This window comes from Globicephala melas, chromosome 8 (genome assembly GCF_963455315.2).
Source record: "Globicephala melas chromosome 8, mGloMel1.2, whole genome shotgun sequence".
Taxonomy (NCBI): domain Eukaryota; kingdom Metazoa; phylum Chordata; class Mammalia; order Artiodactyla; family Delphinidae; genus Globicephala; species Globicephala melas.
Genome location: NC_083321.1, coordinates 38,746,557 through 38,768,302, shown reverse-complemented (window position 1 = coordinate 38,768,302; position 21,746 = coordinate 38,746,557). Strand labels below are relative to the sequence as shown.

Here is a 21,746-nt window from a genome sequence, read left to right as displayed (position 1 = left end):
ATCACCAATGGTCATGGATAAAACCTCTCAGATGAACTGTCAGCATTCACTTCTCCACTCACATGCCTAACATCCAGGTCCAAAAACGATATTAAATACGGGCCTGCTTGTGACATTCACATATCTGAATCCATCCAGCCCAGTGCCAAGGGAGTCCAGGCAAACTCGGCCTGCAGCTAAGGGTTCCACAGCGGGTTCTGGGGCAGGCATTTACTTGAGTAAGCTAAGGTGATTCCGTGAACAATCACTGACTTGCAGAGGACTAAACATGAAACAGAAGTAAGCCTGAACGACCTTAACTTGGGAAGTATAAGGAGTGTCATTCACCACAACTCCTACTACAAATGACGGCTCCATGTTATCTGTTTGCAGAATGAGACTAGCCCCATCTACCCTGGCAGAACTAGCTGATGGTTAGTTCTCCTGTAGAAAGCTCTGAATGGGTAATCAACCATTTATAGTGCAGTGATACCAGACCTGTGGATGTTCAGAAGAAAAGTACCTAACCCGAGGACTTAAGGAAGGCTTCCTGGAGGAGGTGGCCCCTGAGCAGACACCTAAAGGACAAGTAAGTAAGAGTTGGGGAACTCTTCAGGGCATTCCAGGCTGTGATTAAAGCTCAAGGGGGGTGGGGGTGGGGGGGAACGATGGCTCCTAAAGGCCACCGAGAGCCCTGCTTGGCTCGTCCTGCAGACCTAGCGGAGCCTCAGGGCACATCTAGCACCCTGGCTCCCTGACAATGCCCAGGAGCTGCCTGGCTGAGAGTACAGTTAGAGAAGACAGACGAGAGAGGACCACACAGCCCTTTAGGCTCTGCCTATGTACCACTACAGGTACTCTGAACAATCTCAGGCAAGGTACCCTAGCAACAGTCAGAGAATTTCAGCTCTGCAAACAGAAGAATTGACATCAGAGGCAAGCATAAGGCACAGGACACAAAATACTGCACACTCCTCAGTATGCCCGAGAACATGGATCCTGAACTGTCCCAGGGCCCATCCTCAGGTTCCTAAAAGAATGACACTGCGACCCAAAGGGAAGGGAAGTATTTCACACTCAGGAAACCACAGCCCTGTCTGGAGAACCACCTGAACATCACCCATTCTGTCTGCAATAGCTTTTCTCCCTTCTCAGACCCTGAAGACCCCAATCTTCCCCACAAACATGCATGCCTTCTGTCTCCCAGAAAAAATATTTAGGGAACACTCCTGGTGAAGCCTATTAAAAAAAAAAAAAATGTATGACACATAAAAGATGTTTTCCTAGAATGTATTTTCACACCTCCCAACAAAGTGTTAAGATGAACTATATATAGTTATTATAATCAGTTACTCTGAGGATATCCCAAATGCTGTCGCCCCCCCCCCCAAATTCACATGCAACAGCGTTATCCCAATTGTTTGCCCAGTAGCAACACTAAACCCTAGAAAGGAAGGTTTTTCTGAGGAAGGCTTTCAGGCTGCAAAAGACCAGTGTGACACCCATCGAACAAAATGTTTTCAGAGCCAACAATAAGCAAGAGAGGCTCTGAACAATTTAATAGAACAGTATTCCTAAAATGATAACAATAAACATTAATTGAAACCACCTCCCGCCTCCTGCAATGTGTATATGGGTGACCAGAGTAAGACATGGAAGAAAAGCAGAGAAGAAGAGAAAGAAATTGTCCTCCCTCCCTGTAATGCAACTGAAAGAGGACAGAGTTCAGGGTGGAGATCTGCCTCCATCATCTTCCAACTTTGGGACTGTGGGCAAGTTTTTTCAGCTCTCTGATCCTCGTGTTCCTAATCTATAAAACGAAGCTAATGATCCTGACCTCACAGGCTCCCCACAAGCACCAAATGAGGCAACATGGATAAAAGTAGTTCTCAGTCACAGAAGGTTTTACAGAAATAAGGCAATACCATATCACGCAACATGAAGTGAAGGAGGATCCAGAATCTTCAACCCACAGCAACTCTGGAGTCACCGGGGACAGTGGCAGTGGTAAGAAAGCATGAGAAGGGCCGTGCTGATACTTGTCACAGAAACAGCGACAGGAAAAGAGGGGTCTAAAAACTCAAGCAAGGCTGGGGGACTCAAAAGCTAAGATACAAATGAAAGTACTGTGATGTGACATTATTCTTGTTTAAAGAATTTATAACTTTGTTAACATGAGTCTGAAACGCTCAACCTCTTAACTTCTTCCCCCCAACCCCCAACAGAAACAACTGCTTTTGTGAAGCCATTTTGGGGAACACAACATTTCTTAGGATGGAATTGCTGCACTGGAGGAGCGGGGGTCGGGGGGCAGTACCTTAAAGGAATACTTGCGACTTATGCGATCCTCGGGGGCCACTGTTGAGATCACGTAGCTGGGCAGAGGGATGCTCCCAAGGACCACTTCTTCTCGGCTGTCTTTGAATGGAAATACAAATCAGAATAACCTTCTGTGGCACCTTCCTTGGGCTGGTCCATCCCACTGCCCTAGTTCAAGGCTCCTTATCTCTCCCAGGATGACAGCAATCACGGATCGCCCATTCAGGTGCTCTGGGGACCTTTGTGCTAGTGCTGGAACTACACAGGTGAATCAGACAGGGCCCTCTCCCCGAGGAGGGGGACAGGCATGTAAACACGCTCAGCTCGACCTGCTAACTCCTGAAACACAGAGGCATACCAAGTGCTGCGGGAACACACAGACAGGAGTGGCACACAGCCTGGGGAAGTGGAGATGGCTTCAGAAGGTGATATTTAAACTTTTGCAAAGGATGGGGAAGGGAATTCTGGGTGGTACACACCTCATAGGCAATGTTAGAGCAGGTGTGAAATATCCTACCTTTTATGTCTATTCTCTTCCTCCCCCAAACCGTCTTCGTTACCAGAGGTAACTTCCTAATGACAGAATTGGTCCCACTGCTCTCCCACCCAAAGGCACTTGCTGACTGCCCACTGGATACAGGATGAAGCCCAACTTCCTCTGTCTAGTGTCACAGCCCTTTTGCATTTGGGCTCTTACCCACCTCCTGAGCCTTATCTCCTAGCGTGTGCTCCATGCAAGACTCACTCTGGCTTTGCAGGTCTGTCATTCCACTTTCTTCTGCTTCTAGAACTTTAATCAAGTTGTTTCTTCTGCCTAAACGCCCATCATCCCCCTACACGTGGGCAAAGCTCAACCCATCCTAAAAAGCCCAACTCGAGCCCTAATTCTTCTGAGGAGCCTGCCCAAGTTCTCCAAGATGGAATTGGCTTCTTGTTCCTCTTGAACTGCCTAAGCACTTTGGATGTCTTCAAAACCTAGTCTTGTCTTAAAATTAGGCTATCTCTTCCTCCATATTTTGAGCCTTACTTTCTTCTCACCTTTGCACAGCCCCTAATTCTACGTACTGGGCTCCACAAATGTTCCTATGGCCAATTTAGTTCACCAGTTGCCCATCCAATAACGGGATAAATCCAGATAACAGGTCACAAAATATAATGTTCACCTATACTTCCCATCTCTCCAGACTGAATCAAAGGTGTGCCTGTGCCACAAGTGGGGCAGAAGCTGGAAAACCTCCAGATCTTGAGACCTTAAGTAGAAGGCAAACCAGATTCTATTATTTTAACTCAACAAATGGCACTTCCAGTGCTGGGACTGGTAAAAATGAAATCACCAACCATGCACATATGTAAAAGTGAACACTTCAGCAGGTCAACAGGTTATCGATTAGCTCAGGCCACTGGTCCATTCACTGGATTTGAGAAGACCACCATTTGCATGACCTCACCACCCCCTCTGGCACAAAGACCCCTTGGTGGCCTGAGCCTCAGCTCACCTTTATAGTAAAACAAGCAATAATCAGCAAGCACAAACCACCTCCTCTTCCACAGCCTCATCCCAGAACTGTCCTGCAAAGCAAAGGAAACTAATCAGGGCAATATCTGAGCATACTGTTCCCCCTCCCCAGTCATGTACAACCTGATTCTGGAACCGAGACTTGCCCATATTCACTCTTTCTTTCAATAAATTAATAAGGTTTTTTTTTTGTTTTTTGTTTTTTTGCGGTACGCGGGCCTCTCACTGTTGTGGCCTCTCCCGTTGTGGAGCACAGGCTCCGGACGCGCAGGCTCAGCGGCCATGGCGCACGGGCCCAGCCGCTCCGCGGCATGTGGGATCTTCCCGGACCGGGGCACGAACCTGTGTCCCCTGCATTGGCAGGCGGACTCAACCACTGCGCCACCAGGGAAGCCCGAAATAAATTAATAAGTTTTTACTGCATAGCCATTCTTTGAATAGGACATTAAAATTTAGATCCAATGATGGTTTAACCCCAGGAAGTTTTGTTTCCTATAAACAGACTAGTGTATCATAAGCATCCTCCTTTTAGAAAGGAAGATATGAATTCAAAAATACAGTTCTTGGGCTTCCCTGGCAGTCCAGTGGTTAAGATTCCACGCTTCCACTAAAAGGGGCGTGGGTTCAATCCCTGGTTGGGGAACTCCCACATGTCGCACAGTGTGGCCAAAAAAACCCAAAAATACAGTTCATCCATTAAGAAAGAAATCAGTTTTTAACAAAAGGGAAGTTATTTATTTACTCCTTCCGTCCTTCATTCATTCACTGATTCAGGTGCTACACTAAAATACCTTCACTTATACTGATTAGAAAATTGATTTACATAGTATGAAACAAAGAGTTTAAGTTAGCTAATTAATCAATGAGGCAAAGTTCTCATTTGACTAAGTTCAGTTATCTACCACAAAGGAGTGATTTTGCTGTCTTTTTCCTTCCTTTCAACAGAAAAAGACCTGGATTTTCTTGTGAAAAGTTTTTTAAAATATGGCTAGGGTAGGAAAATAGTAGTTTTAGGGTCACTTTTCTCCCAAACCTAGGAAAATTCCAGAGCCATTTTTAGCTGTTAAAATTGTCTTCCTTCTGCAAAAGTTTTTGACAGGCTTAAATTTTTTAAAATTTTATTCATCCTCCATTTGCTAAAGTGTTAAAAACTTGCTAAGCTCCTGCGTTTCTTGGTTTTATCTTCTGCATTAACCAGATGATCTGGCATACGATACTTGCTTTGTCTGAAAAGCTCTTCTCCATCCTTCCACATCTGCTTCAAATGTCATTTCCTCTGGAAAGCCTTTCAGGACTCCCCCAAGCATAGCTACATTCTCTCTGCTGTGTGCCCACAGCACTGTACACAGACCTTGGTTACAGCTACAGCCAAGGAGCCGAGGGGCCTGGGCCAGGGGGTGTCTGTTGGGGAGAAGGATTATTTACAATACCTTCCCTCTACCTCCACATTTCAAAGGAGCATCCTTTTGTTTAACGGAGACGGGGATGCAAGTGGAAAAAGTCAGAGGGTTAGATTACTCAGGTAAGAAAAGAGAATGAGAGCAGAGCTGTGAGGGAAGAGGGAAGCATTAAGAGAGGGTGGTGCCAGAGGAGTACCGGCCGGAAGAGGCTGGAGAGCTGTGGGAGATTTCAAGGGGACATTTAGGAATTTATTCTGTGTGGTGTGAAAGGTAATGTCTTCCTCTGTTTTCCCACAAAGCCTTTAGTAAAAATGTACATCATTGCTCTCAGAATTTGTGTTTTTTTTTGGATAATATGCTATGTGAGAGACTGCGCTGGGTGATGACATGACACGTGAGAGGTGTTTCTACGTTTCCCCCTGCAGACTATGACATGAGTTCCTCAAGGGCGGGAACCACATGTTACTCATCTCTTTGTCGTTGCTGTGAGAGCACTTAGAACACGGCAGGCACTTGGTGGGTGGGTGGGTAGATGAATGGATGGATGGCAAGAAGAGAAGGGAGGAGACAAAAGGGACGTGTTCTCTGACCCTGGGAGCTCACAGCCTATCCAAGGCCAGAGGACCAGAGGCAGAACAACTGCCTCTGGTGAAGTTGTGGTGAAGTGTGGTGAAGCTAGAGATGAAGGATGGCCCATGGGAGAAGGAGCTGGTGATGGTGCTGAAGTTTCTAACCTGGGTGCCTGGGAAAATGGTGGTACCCCCATCAAGATCCAGAAGAAACAGTTCAGGGGAAAAAGACAGGTGAGGGGTGAGGAGACAGTGAGCTGAGTTTGGCCGATTTGGAACCTGAGGTGCTAGGATGCCAGGTATGTGTGTTAGACTGGGGGGAAGGAAAAGATGGGATTTTTCAGGCAAATGATAACAAAGGCTCTTTCACATCAGGAAGGCAAGTGCTGGCAGAGGATTGGCGGTAAGGCTGGATTCATACTGACCCACCCACACTTGGGCCCGAGTCCCAGGACAGCCAAGAGCAGTGGGAACCAAAGTGGTTAAGTGGGTTTGGGGAAGGAAACTGCAGCCACTGAGCAGACTGCCGACGCACAAAAACGAACAGCAAGTCGCTTAGCACAGTGGGCAGGATCTACTGGCCTCAGACAAACTCAGGAACAGAAAGCTTATTATGAGCCTGTTCCCAGTTCCCGGGAGTCAGGGTAAGGAAGGAATTCAGCAAGAACTACCTCCCTGCCACCCCTCCCTCCTCAGTCTCCTCACCTGCTTGTGCAACCAGCCCCTCACCACCACCGGAACATTGGGGTTCCTCCGAATGGCTTGGTCCCTCTTCCCAAAGCTGTGGACTTTACTGGACTTTATGATCTAGGAAAGAGCAGACTTGAACTCTAGCAGCAAGGGGGATTTGGGGAGGCCCAAGAAGCATCTGCACGATAGGAGGGCTGTAGGCTCCCTGCGCCGTCATCTATGCAGCAGTGCCCTCTGATCAAAAGAACAGCAAGAAGACAGAGAATGGGCGTGCACATGGCCGCAGCATCCTAGTTAAAAGGTGGGTGCAAGAGCTAGCAAGCTTCCTGTTTGGGTCACAGAGGAAAAAAAATGTAAAGGGATTTTTCAATCAACTTTCACCAGCAGCTTCTGGCCCTAATATGTCCTATGGCTTTCTGGAGCAATGCTACAGTCTGGTCACAGAATTTGCCAATTTCCAGATATTTACCCCTCCCATCTGGTTCACTCCTCAGCACCCTCCCCTTCTCTGCAATGCTGGTTCTCTTCCCTGTTCCTCAGTCAGTGCTTCCATATCGTGGGCACAGAAACCTCTGGGCCCTTCTGTTGTGAATCTCACCATGCAGTCTTTGACACACATGTGAACAGAGGTGTGGCCCTCCAAAGACACGACAGGAAAATGAAGAATGCGGCCAAGGCCGTAGATGTCAGTCCTGGTTCTGTCAGCAATCACCTGTTTTCTTGGACATGTGACATAACCCCAACTGGCCACAATGTCCTATCTGTCATCTGGGGAGAACACTTATTACATGTCTCCCTCACAAAACTATGGTGAAGATCAAACGGGTTTCTGGCTACAAAGGGGCCTGGCAAAATGCAGAAGAGGGGAAGTGGCCAGGAGCTCACCTTGGGGCCAGGCTTGGCCTCCACGGTAGAAGTGGTCCCAGCCGTGGACGTTTCACTGACCATGCTGGACGGTCTTTGGTTTCTCTCTCGCTTCGACATATGCAGATTTGGCCTGTGGGGAGACAGAAGGGAATCCAGTGATTAAGTGGCCAGGTCGCAATGGGAAGTGGAATCTGAGATTTATTTCAGGTTAGAACTGGTTGATGGACCTTAAACAGCCCAAGACAGATCTTCTAGACACCACCTAACTCCAGACTGCCGTTAGAGGGCCACGACACCCAGCCTACCCACGTGCTTCAGGGAATCAAGAGCATGACAGATGGGCAATCTCCACAGCCTGACACCCCACGAAGGGGCCGGGTCACTGCTGCCTGCTGTCCCAAGGTCCCCACCTTTCTTACTCGGGTGTTTGTGGCAACTGCCCCATCAGATGGGCCCACACGGTTTACCCCACTCTTTACAGCAAAAGCAATCCACACTCCTTACACACACACACACACACACACACCTCCATTTCCCCTGGCTCCCAAAAGAAGCTGTTTCTAATTAGTAACAAGAAACCACTTGCGCACACATCCATACCCCCGGATACATAGAATCGCTTACATAAATGCCAGTGGGGCTTGCCTCCCAAAATAGATTACCCAACAAAGAGTCTTATTCTAGGAACACTCCATTAGCCCCAAAATAGAGCCATTGAAGATATTAACCCCTTGTGCCATGCCTGGAGAGCATGAAGAAATGAAGCACGCCTGCATCCCCAGTGAGGTTCCCCTTGATGTGTCCCCATCGGCATCCAGCAACATCACGCGTCCCACCAAGAAGGTCCACCTGCCCTGGGAGGGCCAGCGCCCTGGGAACATCATGGTATAGCACTTAAGAGCCAACACAGAGAACCCTTCTTACCTGCCTCCACGGAGCCCCAGCATTTGCCAGAGTCTTTCAAAGCAGCAGCGGCAGCAGAATGACTCCACACAATCCAATCCCTATCCTTAAACAGCTCAACGCTTGTTTCCCAGACCCTGCTAACTCTAGGATCCCTAAGCCTTCCTCAAAGTGTAAGTCCCAGCATTCTATGGCTGGGTTGTCTGCTGCTCTGATGGGCAACAGGACCCAGGTAGCTGCAGTAGACTGAGGCTTTTGGCTTGAGGAGTGGAGAAAATCCGATTTGGAGGCCTGGGCCAGGGCCCTGAGTAGATGGAGATGGAGGATCCAGGCAAGACACAGCTGAGGAAGACACGCTCTGGATGTCTGTTCGCCAGGCTCACTTTTACACGGGTGCTACGAGGGAAAATCCTAGTTTCCACCCTGCAGACACTCTGCTTCCTTCAAAATCACTGCTGCTCAAAGGATAAGTGATCCTTCCCACACCCCAAGACAGAGACCTGACACCCTGTACCATTAGAGAAGTCCTTCGCGGAAGTAGCTGTGACCCCCGTGCTCTCTGAGCTGTGCCAACAGCAGGACCACTGCAGCGGGCACCAGCTTTCCAAGCGGCTGGGCCCTGCCGGATGCTTGGCAGCTGGAGGTGCAAGTCCCACCAGGCAGAAAGATCACTGGCTCCTTGTCAGCTCAGGCACTCACTCCAGATTCCCCGCCCCCGGCCTCCATCCCAGCCAGACTTTTGTTACTGCTCCCCACTCAGAGAATGTCACCACACTTAGAGTCCGCTCAGTGTTGGCAGAAGCTGTGTGCAGCACAGATAATCGCCAACCGGGGGTGGGAAGGGCCTCTGAGAGGCTGCCTTGTCCAGCCCCTGCCTCCAGACAGAACTATGCCCGAAACGTCTTCCTGGAACCTGGGCTTGCCTGACTTCAGATTTACAGAGGTTGAGACAAGGAAGAAGAGTTCTCAGGTTATCTCAGTCACGGCAGCTGTATCTCTAAGCCAAAATTCAGGACACAAAGTCCAACAGTAAGAAAGGTTTGTTTGGGATTTTATCAAGTTTAATTGGCTCCCATTTAAGACACTGATATGCGGTTATTACAGAATACTTGAGAAATATAAGAAAAAAGCTAAAACGAAAGAAAAAAATATCACCATAGTTCTGTTACCCACAGAAAAGTCATTTTTAATACTTGGTATATTTACTTTCATTCTTTTTATATGCCTGTGTTTTTTTTGGGGGGATGTGTGCTTTTTTGTTTTTATATCATTGTGATCATACTGTGTTTACGATTTGGCATGTTGATTTTTAAACTTATTGTAATATAAACATCTTCTCCTTTATTCCTTTTTTTTTTTTTTTTTTTTTGCGGTACGTGGGCCTCTCACTGTCGTGGTCTCTCCCGTTGTGGAGCACAGGCTCCGGATGCTCAGGCTCAGCGGCCATGGCTCACGGGCCCAGCTGCTCCGCGGCATGTGGGATCTTCCCAGACCCGGGCACGAACCCGTGTCCCCTGCATCAGCAGGCGGACCCTCAACCACTGCGCCACCAGGGAAGCCCTTCTTCTTCTTTTTTTAAAAAAATATTTATTTATTTATTTGGCTGCACCAGGTCTTAGTTGTGGCATGTGGGATCTTTAGTTGCAGCACGCGGGCCCTTAGGTGCGGCATGGGGGACCTAGTACGCTGACCAGTGATTGAACCCGGGCCCCCTGCATTGGGAGCATACAGTCTTACCCACTGGACCACCAGGGAAGTCCCTCTACTTTCTTTTAAACTCATCCATGTCATTTTAAATGACTGCATCACATTCCATCAACTAGATACGCCATCACTACTCTGTGAGACAAAGAAGAGACTATCTGGATTGGTGATTGCTCAGGAAGTCCGGGACAGATGCCCACCACTTTTGCCATTTCTGCACCTTACAACCTTGAGCTCTAACTGTAGTCATCTTCCTGTATTCTAACCCCATGTCCCCTCCCTACACTAGCTTCTGGGATGCTGGCTGGCCGGGGAGCTCCTCCAGCTACAAGTGCAGGAAGAAAGATGACTTTCTTGCAGCCTTGGGTAGGTGAGGAAAGAAGGTACGACTACCACCTGGAGAGCCAGGTATGAACAGATTTCAGCTGGAAAAGGACTGTTTGTGGCCCCAACACTGAACATTAGTGAGGGATGGGACAGGGGTGGCGGGGTGAGGACAGGGAGAAACACATGAAGACAACTTCATTCTCCATGACTATAGAGACCTCTGCTCAGCAACATCCAGAGAAAGCTGCCTCATTAGCAGACAGGACTGAAGTCCAAACTAAATCTGCCCCAGAGAGGGGACCACGTCATCTCTACAAACAGGGAGCGTGTCTTCACCAGGACTCCACACTCAAGCAAAAGACTCAACCATTACCTAGCAGTCCCTGACCTGACTCTCTGAAAGAACGAGGCGCACACAGCTACCCACCTGGCCAAGTAACAAGATCTGCATTCAGAGGATGTTCCTCTGAATCTCTTCAGCATGGGCCATGGTCTCTTAGGTCCCTCCAAGGATGACTATCACTTCTGGAAATCACTAGAAGTTATGTGGAATTTCAACTGGTTTAAAACAAAAAAAACCCAAAAAACGATGGTAGTCACCCTTGGGACACCATTTGGTATTCAAAAACGAGGATATGAAAAATGTCTCAAAAATAATTTTCTCACTTGGCTGAAAAGGTGGCTCTGATGGAAACTGCTAGAGGTCGTTGACCACATTATTTGGAGCAGTGGGAACATCAGTGGAGCATGTGTGTAGCCTCCTGAAGAGACAGCTCTGAAAGGAGCAACAATCACTTGGACGTGGGCATTCTGGCACATTTGCTCCAGCCAGTTACATCTTACAGGTGTGTTCCCCACTTAAAAGACTGACAGGGCAGACACTGATTTGTCCTCAACTCCCCAGACTCCTGACAGGTCTTACTCAAGAACAGCGCCCTCCCCCAGAGAAGAGAAGAAGAGTCTGTGGCCCTGAGCTGAGCAGCTGTGAGGGTGGTTGGGTTCCCGGCAGCATGCCCTCAGGCACATGAGTCACACAGATGCCGGCAGAGGCGACAAAAAAACTGCACACACGAGGGGAAGGCAGACTCTTAGTGTCATTCAATAAAATCTATTACCTTAAAAGCCTGTGTGCCAGGTTTCTGTGCTATCCTGAATCCCAAAGTACAGTGGGATGATTTGAACAAAGACTTCTCTTTCCTTGACTTGGGCTACATGAATGCTGATTATTTGCCGGAGGGGTGTGGGCTGAAGTTCAAAACAGTGTGAGCTGGAGTTTTAATTCAATTGCCTCCCCTCTGAAAAGAACAAAAGAAGTTAGAACCACACAAAAATCAGTCTGGAGAAGCCCAGGAGGAAAGTGACCTTCATTCTACTCTGAACTTCCTCAAGGATGTGTCAGGTGAACCTGGGCAGGAAGTCATTTTCTCTGTCCCTCAATTTACCCATCTACAAAAGGAGCTGCTTCTGCTTCCTACGTTTCCAGGAGCAAATGCATATAACACCGTCAGATGTAGTAAGAGAGAGAAGTTATAAATTCAGAAGCCACTCCTTTCTGCTGGGTCTGAATTTAGGTGTGTTTGGTTAATGGGCTCCTCAGCTGCCTCTCAGTCAACATCAGGAACTGGAGCAGACTGAAGCGGTGGCACAGCAAGACCCTATTGCTGTTGCAACAGGTAGGTCGCCAGGCCAAGTATCACCAACCCTTAGGGACGGGTACACAAGGTCCAGCAAGCCCAGGGACCAGGCTGTATTTGTCCAGCACCTGCTGTGTCAGGCACTTTGCCTGCATTATCTCACTTACCCTTGCAAAGCCAGTTTTACCTTCTCCGTTTTGTCAAAGAGGAAACTGAGGCTCAGAGAGATTAATGACTTGCCCGAGAGAGAAGCTGGACTCCAAAACCTAGGCTTCGCCACAGAGATACCATCCCACGGCAAGTCCCAAGGTCTGGCGGAAACAGGCTTTTGCTCTTCTCAACCCCAAGAGCAACCCCCAAACCAAGAAGATCCTGGGGTGGTGGAAAGACCACGAGCCCAGAATAACGGGATCTCAACAAAGCTCTGCAGCTCACTGACTCTCCAGGAGTCATGTCACTGTTCTGGGCCTCAATTTCCATTTTTGCAAAGTGAGGTGAAAAGAACTCTCGTCTCACAAGGTGGTTATGTAGACTGAAATGACTCTTCGAAAACCACGAAGCACTGCACTCAACGAAAAGCACTGTTTGTCCCTGTTACCAGTGGAGACTCCAGAATTTAAATCTCAGGTTTACTTTATTTTTATTTCTAAGGCACTTCTCTCCAGAAAGCTGAAGGTACCAGATCATTAACCTCTGAACAGCAATCATTTCCCATAAACAGCCCTATAAACACCTTCACTGGGGCTTCTTTAACGTGTAATAACCCTGTGGCTGCGGCGCTGGCCTCCCTTTCTTTCTCCAGGAGAAAGGTAATGTCAAGAGTCTTCAAGGCTATGATGGGAGGTTAGGAAGCTATGAGAAATCAGGAATCTCTTACGAAGAAGACATCATTAGATGACATCTGTGTCCCATTAATTCCTAGAAAAATAGGCACCCCGGGCTTCCCTGGTGGCGCAGTGGTTGAGAATCCGCCTGTCAATGCAGGGGACACGGGTTCGAGCCCTGGTCCGGGAAGATCCCACATGCCGCGGAGCAGCTAGGCCCGTGAGCCACAACTACTGAGACTGCGCGTCTGGAGCCTGTGCTCCGCAACAAGAGAGGCCGCGATAGAGAGAGGCCCGCGCACCGCGATGAAGAGTGGCCCCCGCTTGCCACAACTAGAGAAAGCCCTCGCACAGAAACGAAGACCCAACAAAGCCAAAACTAAATAAATTAATTAATTAATTATTTTTTTTAAAAAAAGCCAAGCATTTGAAGAAAAAAAAAAAAGAAAAATAGGCACCCCAATTCATGCTCTATCCTCAAGGATTCTACATGGAGAACTCAGCTGAGATTACTGGGTGCACGAGAACAGGCACACTCACAAACAACCAGCACAACCAGCATTTTTTAAGCCGCTCACACCCACTACCCTAAGGGGTTTGGGGAGAGCAATACACAATGAAAAGCAGGAATAAAACAAAGTTCTTGTCCCAAACAGGCAGACATCTCCACACCCCATCTTCCCAGAGAAAGAGACACACAGATGGACCACCAGCACTCCCTGTACACACTCCCAACACCCCGGGGAAGGCTGTCTGACAGGGGTTTTCATTCAGTGACTGTGGCCTCATTACTCAGCTAAGGCTTCCTGCATTCCTTCCCCTTCACCCCCAGCTCCTCTCTTGAACACAAGCTCCCATTCCTCCCCCTACTCCACACCACCTCGGGGGCTGGAAACCAGCCCAAACGGCAGCCCAAAAGGCAGCCCTCACCAGGCACAGCAACAACCCAGCAAGCTTCGAGGGCTCCTCTCTCCCACCTTCAAACCCAAGCACTGTCCTGAACTTGGCCTGAGTCCCGCTCTGCCGTATGAGCCTGGTCCAGTCTCTTCTGCTGTCCAGGCTCCATGTCTCTGTCTATGCCGAGGGAGAACCAGACTTTGACCTCTACTGTCCTCTTCACCTTTGTTCTGCTGTTTCAGAGATGCTACAATTCTAACCCCAGCCTTTGGCAAGCCCTTTTCTAAGCAAATCCGCTCCTCCTGGATAACCAGGCAGCCACTTTACACAGTAGGAAATAGCCTTTTCTAATGGAGATCTGGGTACTTCCAAGATCGAGAGGAGGTCAAGGAGGGCAGTCACAGGAAGACAAAATCACTGTGCGAGCAGCAGCCTCCCTTCCACACACAGTAAAGCCACCACTGCAGCATCTTCCTCAGCACAGACAGCCGGAGACGTGGTTGCTGTGTGGCAACGACTGCATCCCCAGTGCCAATGCCCTTCGAAACATCAACATCAAAAGCCAAGCCAACACCCAGGTGTCTGAATGAACTAAGGACACCATCATCACCTCTTCCCTTACCTGTGATTGTCACCAACACCGTCTCTTAGACCAGGAAGGAAAACTGAACAGTCAAGTTTCTGCATCTGCTTGCCAGGTGTTCCCATTTTTCCTCATTTTTCTGCTGCCATGGCAACCAAATGCAACAGGCAAAGCTAGCCCAAGACTGCCAGTCTGGAAAGACAAGGTGCTGGCTGTATCAGCCACAGACAGGAACACATCAGCCTCACAGCCCGGGACTCACAGGACAGACTCTTTCTCCGAGCTCAGAGTTGTAGCGCACCCCCTCTGCCAACCTGGGCTCTTAATCTCTCACTGCGAGCTTTCACCAACTTGAAACTGCAGGAGGAATGGGAGACAGCCATCTCTAGCAGCAGGAGATACCCCACCCCCAGGCATAATCAGCATATGCCTTGGAGAGTCTTGCCCTGCAACCTGCAGAGTGAACCCCCAAAGAGGTCAAAGGTCAGGAAGGTAAGTCTAACCTTCAGCAAGATAGTATCTTTTAAAGTCTTATCCTCCAAACACCACTCATGAAATTCTAAGCAATTCCAGCTGTGGTTTTTTTCTAAGCAGTCCAATAAGAAAACGAAGGGCTGCTCAGACCTCAATGGAAGGAACAAGCTAAACTTCCTAGGTTGCCCAGGAAAGAAAGACAGGCCAGGCAAGGGTCCTCTCCCCTGGTTAGGAAACTCCAAGGTGATCTTGGGGGCCTTACAGCTGGCTTCTGAGCAGAGCAGGCTTCTGAACTTCCAGAGCGCATACTCTCAACCAGGCCCCACCTCGTCATCAAATGGTTAACAGAGCCTGGGGATCAGTGTACACAGCCTGCTGCCAGCCTCACGGCTCCGGAATGCTTCTCTCCTCTTCCCCAAGAGCTGCAGAGGCGTCTGTCAGTGGCTTCCTGGGCATCCCAGCACCGAGGAGTAAATGCTCCTGCGCACGGCACCAACCACCAAAACCACAGCCTGGGAGTTCTCTGTGCCAAGGCTTCCGCCTTTATGAGGGCCCCTGGGTGTGGTCCTTTAAGCCACAAGCTCCCAATTCAAGAAAATCACTGAGAATCAGGAAAGAGGCCTTCAGAAGAGACCAAATGATCCAATCACTGTAACTGAAGCTCTGTAAAAAGGCTCGAGGATGTTTTCTGGAGAAGAGACTACCGGGGAAGCTGGCTCCTTTCAAGCAAGCATGAAGTTATTAGATCAAATTTCATTACTGCAAATACAATTACAATTAAAATTTCTAAGTAGCAGTAGCCTACTTAGTCAACACATTAACGCCTAAGTACAGCCAAGGAAGGGGAATGTCTCCTGAAGACCAGTGAAATGAGAGGCAGTAGGTGTCGTAGTTAGAGGCACAGCATCTGCAGCCAGACTACTTGGTTTCAAATCCTAACTCTGCCACTTATTAGCCGTGTGACTTCTGGCAAGACTCTTAACCTCTCTGTGCCTCAGTAGCCATGATAATAACATTATCTTCCTCAAAGGACTGTTGTGGAAATTAATATATGGAAAGCACTTAGAAAAGTACCTGACAATAAATCATAAGGACTCTAAGTATTAGCTATACAAATAATAATAATATCAATATTATTATTAGTGGAAAAAGCCAACTCTTATTCTAAGAAGTAGATTACTTCATTTAATGTTAAAGATGAAATTCTAGATCTTGAAACAAGGGATGATAGAAAATCTCCTTCCTAGAAAATTAGAGACTGAGCTGAAATTTGCCTGCCTTTTACTTTTACTCATTGATCTGATGCCTGCCTTTGGCAGCCACACGATAAACATACCCCACTTCCACCTGCCAGCCCTTCTTGAAGACTTACAGCACATCCTCCTTCATCTTCTCTCCTAAAGACTAAACATGATCGGCCATAGGACAGGGTTTCCAGACCCCTTTTCATAAGGGGATTCCCCTCCTCGGGGATATCTCAATTGCTCAACATCCCTCTTGAAACTTAGTACCCAGATCAGAGCGTCTGGGGCTTGGCATGTCCCTGGGGCTCCATAAACTCAGAATGAATTAATGAAGTAGTCCACAAACACCATGGTATACCAGAACTATTCTCCCCCTTTCTCTACACATTATATTTTTATTAATGCAGCCTGGGCTTATATCAGCTCTTCCAAGAGGGATTTCCACATGCCCGTTGGCTTGGGTATACAGGGGTCTCCCCTGGGGGTCAAGGCTGCAGGACCTGTTGACTGATACCCACCCGCCTTGGGGGTTCTAACAAAGAACTCAGTAGCATAACAGAAAAGGTGAAATGAAAAAACAAATGCTAGTCATGCAACAAAAGATGCTCGTCAGCGACAGTCTCAAAAGGTCCTGCTTCCCTTAATAAATCTGCACTGTGGGTTATTAAGTGTAGTCATTAGTGCTGACCAACAAATATTTCTGATTTCCTCTCCAGATGCCTGGTAGAAAAGCACTTCCCTGCCCCCTTGGAGTTAGGAGTGGTCATGTGACTCGTTTTAGCCAATGAGATGTGAGTGAAAGAGCCGGTGTACAATTCACCAAGTTTCCCTTTTCTGGCCTTTGGCAATCATGGAAGCACAGAGATGCAGGTCCTTCAGTAAAGGTGACAGAGCTGAACCCCTCAGGGGACCTATGATGGACACATGGGGCAAAAGTGAGAACCTTAATTGTTCTAAGTCACTGAGATTTTATTTGTCGTTGTTATTACCAGAGCAGACCCTAGACTATCCTGACTGAACCTGTATTACTGAAACAGAAACTAGAACATTCAGAGTTTATGTCCTCTAGATCCACCAGATCACAGCTTTCACATTCTTTCTCTTCTCCATGCTTCTAATCAGTAAGATGGGAAACAATCTTTTGGTGGGCATGCACCTGGTACACCAAACAGCTCAGGTGAGCCCCACCTGCCAGCAGTGCGGGAGATGGGTTATCTGTTCACATCAGTAATGCTCTAAAGGAAGTCACCATGGAGAATGTTTTTTTTCTTCTCACAGGATAAGGAATCCCAAGATTATCTGACTAAAATCCATCTGAGATTGCCACTGTAGCCCAAAGAATGATGGGTTATCTGGAGGAGACTTAAGGATAAATAGAAGAATCTGGGAGTAATTCAGGAGGGATGGGAACAGCAGGTTGTTTAAATCAGTGGTTCTCAAACTCTTACCAGAATCAGAATCACCTGAAGGCTTGTTAAAACACAGTTTATGGGGGTCCTACCTCCAGAATCTCTGATTCAGTAGGTCTGGGGTGGGGCTTGAGAACTGCATCCCTAACAAGTTCCCAGGGGATGCTGGTTCAGAGACCACACTTTGAGAACCACCGCTCTAGAAGTGGTGAAACCGAGGCAGAGGCTCTGGCGAGAGGAGTCAATGTGACCGTAACAGACTTTTGGAGAAGGAAAAGAAAAGAGCCAGTTTTCCTTTTTCTACCCAACACATTAATCTGAGAGCTGATATAAAGACGAAAAAGGTCATCTCAGCCTTTTTTTCCTCACCACATAACACACTACACGACAAAATTAAGCTCCTCTAAAGGGAACAAAGTGGAAATCATACTCCTTAGCACAGTTTTTAAAAATGGTTATTGGGAAGGCAAATCATGCCTCACTCACCCTCCGGAGCTCCCCCAGGATTTACCTGGAGGAAAAGCCAAGTCTATTTGGAGAGAGGAAGCAATTTGGATAATTGGCTGCAACCTCCCTCTCCAACCTTATCTCTCCTTCACAAACCTCCGTTACATGTCAGTCTTCTGGAAGGCTGCCTATCTCCACTTTATTGAGTTGTTTTTCTGGGGTTTTATCTTGCTCCTTCATCTGGTACATAGTCCTCTGCCTTTTCATTTTATCTATCTTTCTGTGAATGTGGTTCTCATTCCACAGGCTGCAGGATTGTAGTTCTTCTTGCTTCCGCTGTCTGCCCTCTGGTGGATGTATAGGGTAATGCCTTATTTCTGCTAGTGTTGGAGGGTCTCCTGCAGAGGCGGGAGGCAGCTGTGGCTCACCATGGGGACAAGGACACTAGCGGCAGAAGTTCTGGGAAGTGGCATGTCAGTCTTCTTGCCAAGGCTGGTCACACTTCCCTCAGCTGTGAATGACCCTCACACTCGTGCACACTTATCTTCTCTTATCTAAATCTTACCCCTTCCTCCAGTTTAGGGCCAGACACTTCAAGAAAGTCTTCCCTCTCTTTCGTCCCCATCACAGCCAATCAATCACCAAGTCCTGTCAATTTTACCTCCTAAGTATCTCCAGAATCCACTTTGTGCTCTTTGTTTTTCATTCTAACTCAACTAGTATAGATTCCCCATGCTCTCCCCTCTCCGTCTTTGCACGAGTTGTTCACCTTGACTGGACAGGTCTCAATTTAAACAACATCCTTTCCCAGCATGGAGAGGCCTTCCACAATCCCTGAGCCAGGTTAGAACTCTCTTTTATCAACTCCCATTGAACCCTATGTTCCCTCTATCCTGAACATTTATCACATTTGTGATATCTTGTTTAATTATCTTCCCTGCTCAACCGTAAGCTCTTCACAGACAGGACCACATTTGTCTTGTTTGCTGCTATAACTGCAGAGTCTGGCATAGCCCCTGACACACGTAGGCACTGACTAAGTATTCAATGAATAAGTGCAGCAATTACCACATCAGTTCATAGGAATCATCCCTTCCTCTCAACGCCTAAAGCACATTCTGTCTGCTTCAAGGAATGTCTGGCCATATAGTTGTTCCCATCATCTGAAATGAGCAAGCACCCCTTACGACATTCAGGAAACGGGATCTAGAGGGAAAAAGTGACCCTTGAAAAGAAGGAATATCTTTTCCTTGGAAACTGGATGGAATTGAGATTAGCTGCAGAGATATTTTGGTAGGATAAAGAGGCTACCTTCTCAGAAGTAAGTGGTCAAGGGATAAAGTCTTCTGTTAACAATGAGAAAAAGGATGTGTGTGACAGAGGTGTTTAGTGATGGAAAGTGTGCATTTCTCCAGAAGCTCTTATTAAAGTTGGTAACTTCTCAAGCTAAATGTTCTGATGGATTCTACATCCAGACCTTTAATAATGACAGGCGCCCGTGTCTCCTGGATGCTTAAGGAGAGGGGCTGAACTCAATAACCTCCCAAGAGCTTCTAACCTTCAGGATTCTATAAACAAACTCATTCCAACCTGGAATTCGGAGAATCCACATTCTGGCTTTGTCTTTACACAGCAGGTCTTTTTCAATGTAGGAGACAAGACAATCTTTACCTTGCATCCCCTCTTTCTCTAATAGTATTAATGCTTTCAAAGTCAAACACCCCCCAACCCCCCACAAGCCCCACAGTCTGGCTGTCATGTCCTGTGGGCCACGAGCACCCAAGTAACTGAGCAAACAGCTTCTGACTAGGGCAAGGGTTAGACCTGACCAAAAAGAGATCAGGTTGGGATGGCATCCTGGCTTTTCTACTTCTAGCCAGGCAACTTTGGGCAAGTGACGTGACTTCTTTGGGTCTTAGTATCTTCGTCTCTAAGATGGTGATGATGGTCTACTTCTCAGGATTATTGTATTAAATGAGATATGCATATAAAAATCCCCAGCACAGAGTAAACATGCAAGGAATGTCAGTATGATCATAATTACAGATTTCTAGTTTTAAAAGTTCTGTTGGATAATGATTCTAAGTTGAAAACACTATTGAGATGAAATAATATGTTCGGAATTTGCTTCAAAATAATCCAGGGGTGAGGGGGAGGGTACAGATAAAATAAAATCAGCCATGTTTTGGAAACTGTTGAAGATGGGTAATGAATATATCGGATTTATTACTGTATCTCTCTACTTTTGTGTATGTTTGAAATTTTCTGTGTTAGTTTAAAAGTTTAAGTACTGAGAAAGGGGAATGCTGTAAAAATATAAATACTGATAATTTAAGATTATATTTGAACATATCTAGGTGATTGAACAGAAGAAAAATGATTTGAAGGGGGAAAAAAAAACGCTTGGGAATTCCCTGGCGGTCCAGTGGCTAGGACTCCGCATTTTCACTGCCGAGGGATTGGGTTCAATCCCTGGTCATGGAACTAAGATCCCACAAGCCGTGTATTGTGGCCAAAAAAAAATTTTATATATATATATATATATATATATATACACACATACACACACACACATTATACATATATTATATGTATGTGTGTGTATATTTTTTTTTAAAGAAAAATGCTTAAAGCCAACGTCTCTATTAGTTTCTCAGACAGAACTGTTTTCTTCAGACAGAGCTATCTCAAATGAGCAGAAGGGAACACAGACACTTGCACACGTTTCTCTGCCTTCATTTTTGGGAGGACACCTCCCCAAAATGTATGCGTGGGCTGTACATGCATTTTTAAGTAGACAAGCCCTGGGTGGTATAAACTACCTCTGAGCACCCCAGAGGCCCTGGTGAAATGGGACTGAGGGGCAAGACGGTGCCCGTGTTAGGGAAAGCAAGCAGAAAGGACTCAAAATGTTCAGGGACAATGGGGGCCACCAGCCCTCCTCTCTTCTAAGCCCTGGCTTTGGGCTCCTATATGAGGCCTCCTCAGGAGGTTGGTTCAGCCGGACCTGAGGCTGATTTAAGGTACTCTCACAACAGGTGAGTGGGTCCTCTCAGAGCACAGCTAGTGTGTTAGGTGACGCTTGAGGGGAAAGGGATCATTCAGGGAAAGGGAGCTATGAAGAGGCTCTGACAATAACCATCACAGCACATCCCCATATCATCTCCCCGCTTCCACATCTACCCGCTGAAAGAAGTCTAGAGACTGACAAACAAAATTCTCGAGTTTCACCTTGAATCAAACAATCCACGTCAAGCCCCTACGTCTGAGAGAGAAAACAGTCCAACAAGCTTTGTTTTAAGCAAATGCCTTTAAGCTCAAGCTGTGCCTGGAAAAGGAGAATATACAAATGTACTTACTCTTCTTGAAGAATAAATTCGCTATTTTCTGGAGAAAACTGCCCACTCACAGGATGTCTGAAGGCTGTGGTCTGCTGGTTATGGCTAAAGAGAAAGAGAGATAATGAATGAGAAATCCTGTGAATGGAAAGGCTCACAGACACAACAATAGGTCATTAATGTCTGAGGACCCCTGGTCAACACAGACTCCTCCCAGGGTAAGACCACTCCAGAAGCCAGCTTCACTGAAAAACCAAAAACTTCCAGCTCAGGCGCCAAAGCTCACCTAAGACGTGGGGATTTCAATTCTAGGCAAGTCTTGCCTCCAAGACAGCACTGTATCTTAGAGAGACAGTCCATGAAGGGCTAACTCCAAGAAACTGACTCACTCAGCGCAAGTTACTTTAAGATGGCACGAGCTGAAAACAAGAATGAACGAAAGCAGATGGCACTTTCAACAGCTTCCAAAACCCATGAACCAGGAAAAGAATCCTAAGAATTAACATCCACCCAGAAAAATCTATCTTCTTAAAATTCTTCTCCCTACTACAAAATGTCTTCGCTTCAGTGATGGGATATAAATGTATGGGCATGTCTCTGCAACATGACCTGTACAATTTCA

The 21,746-nt window shown here is 47.1% G+C and overlaps 1 protein-coding gene across 5 annotated transcripts in view; it reads right to left on the bottom strand.

Moving 5' to 3' along the window:
• PLEKHA7 (pleckstrin homology domain containing A7) overlaps positions 1 to 21,746 on the bottom strand; it is a 210,458-nt gene that overhangs the window by 63,489 nt on the left and 125,223 nt on the right. For all 5 annotated transcript variants that reach the window (XM_060303467.2, XM_060303468.2, XM_060303469.2 and 2 more), the window contains exons 4-8: positions 21,146 to 21,229; positions 7,359 to 7,470; positions 6,489 to 6,590; positions 3,795 to 3,867; positions 2,297 to 2,397 (exon numbers count right to left, since the gene is read on the bottom strand). In XM_060303467.2, the coding sequence (XP_060159450.1) occupies positions 2,297 to 2,397; positions 3,795 to 3,867; positions 6,489 to 6,590; positions 7,359 to 7,470; positions 21,146 to 21,229 (472 nt within the window). The remainder of the gene's footprint in view (positions 1 to 2,296; positions 2,398 to 3,794; positions 3,868 to 6,488; positions 6,591 to 7,358; positions 7,471 to 21,145; positions 21,230 to 21,746) is intronic.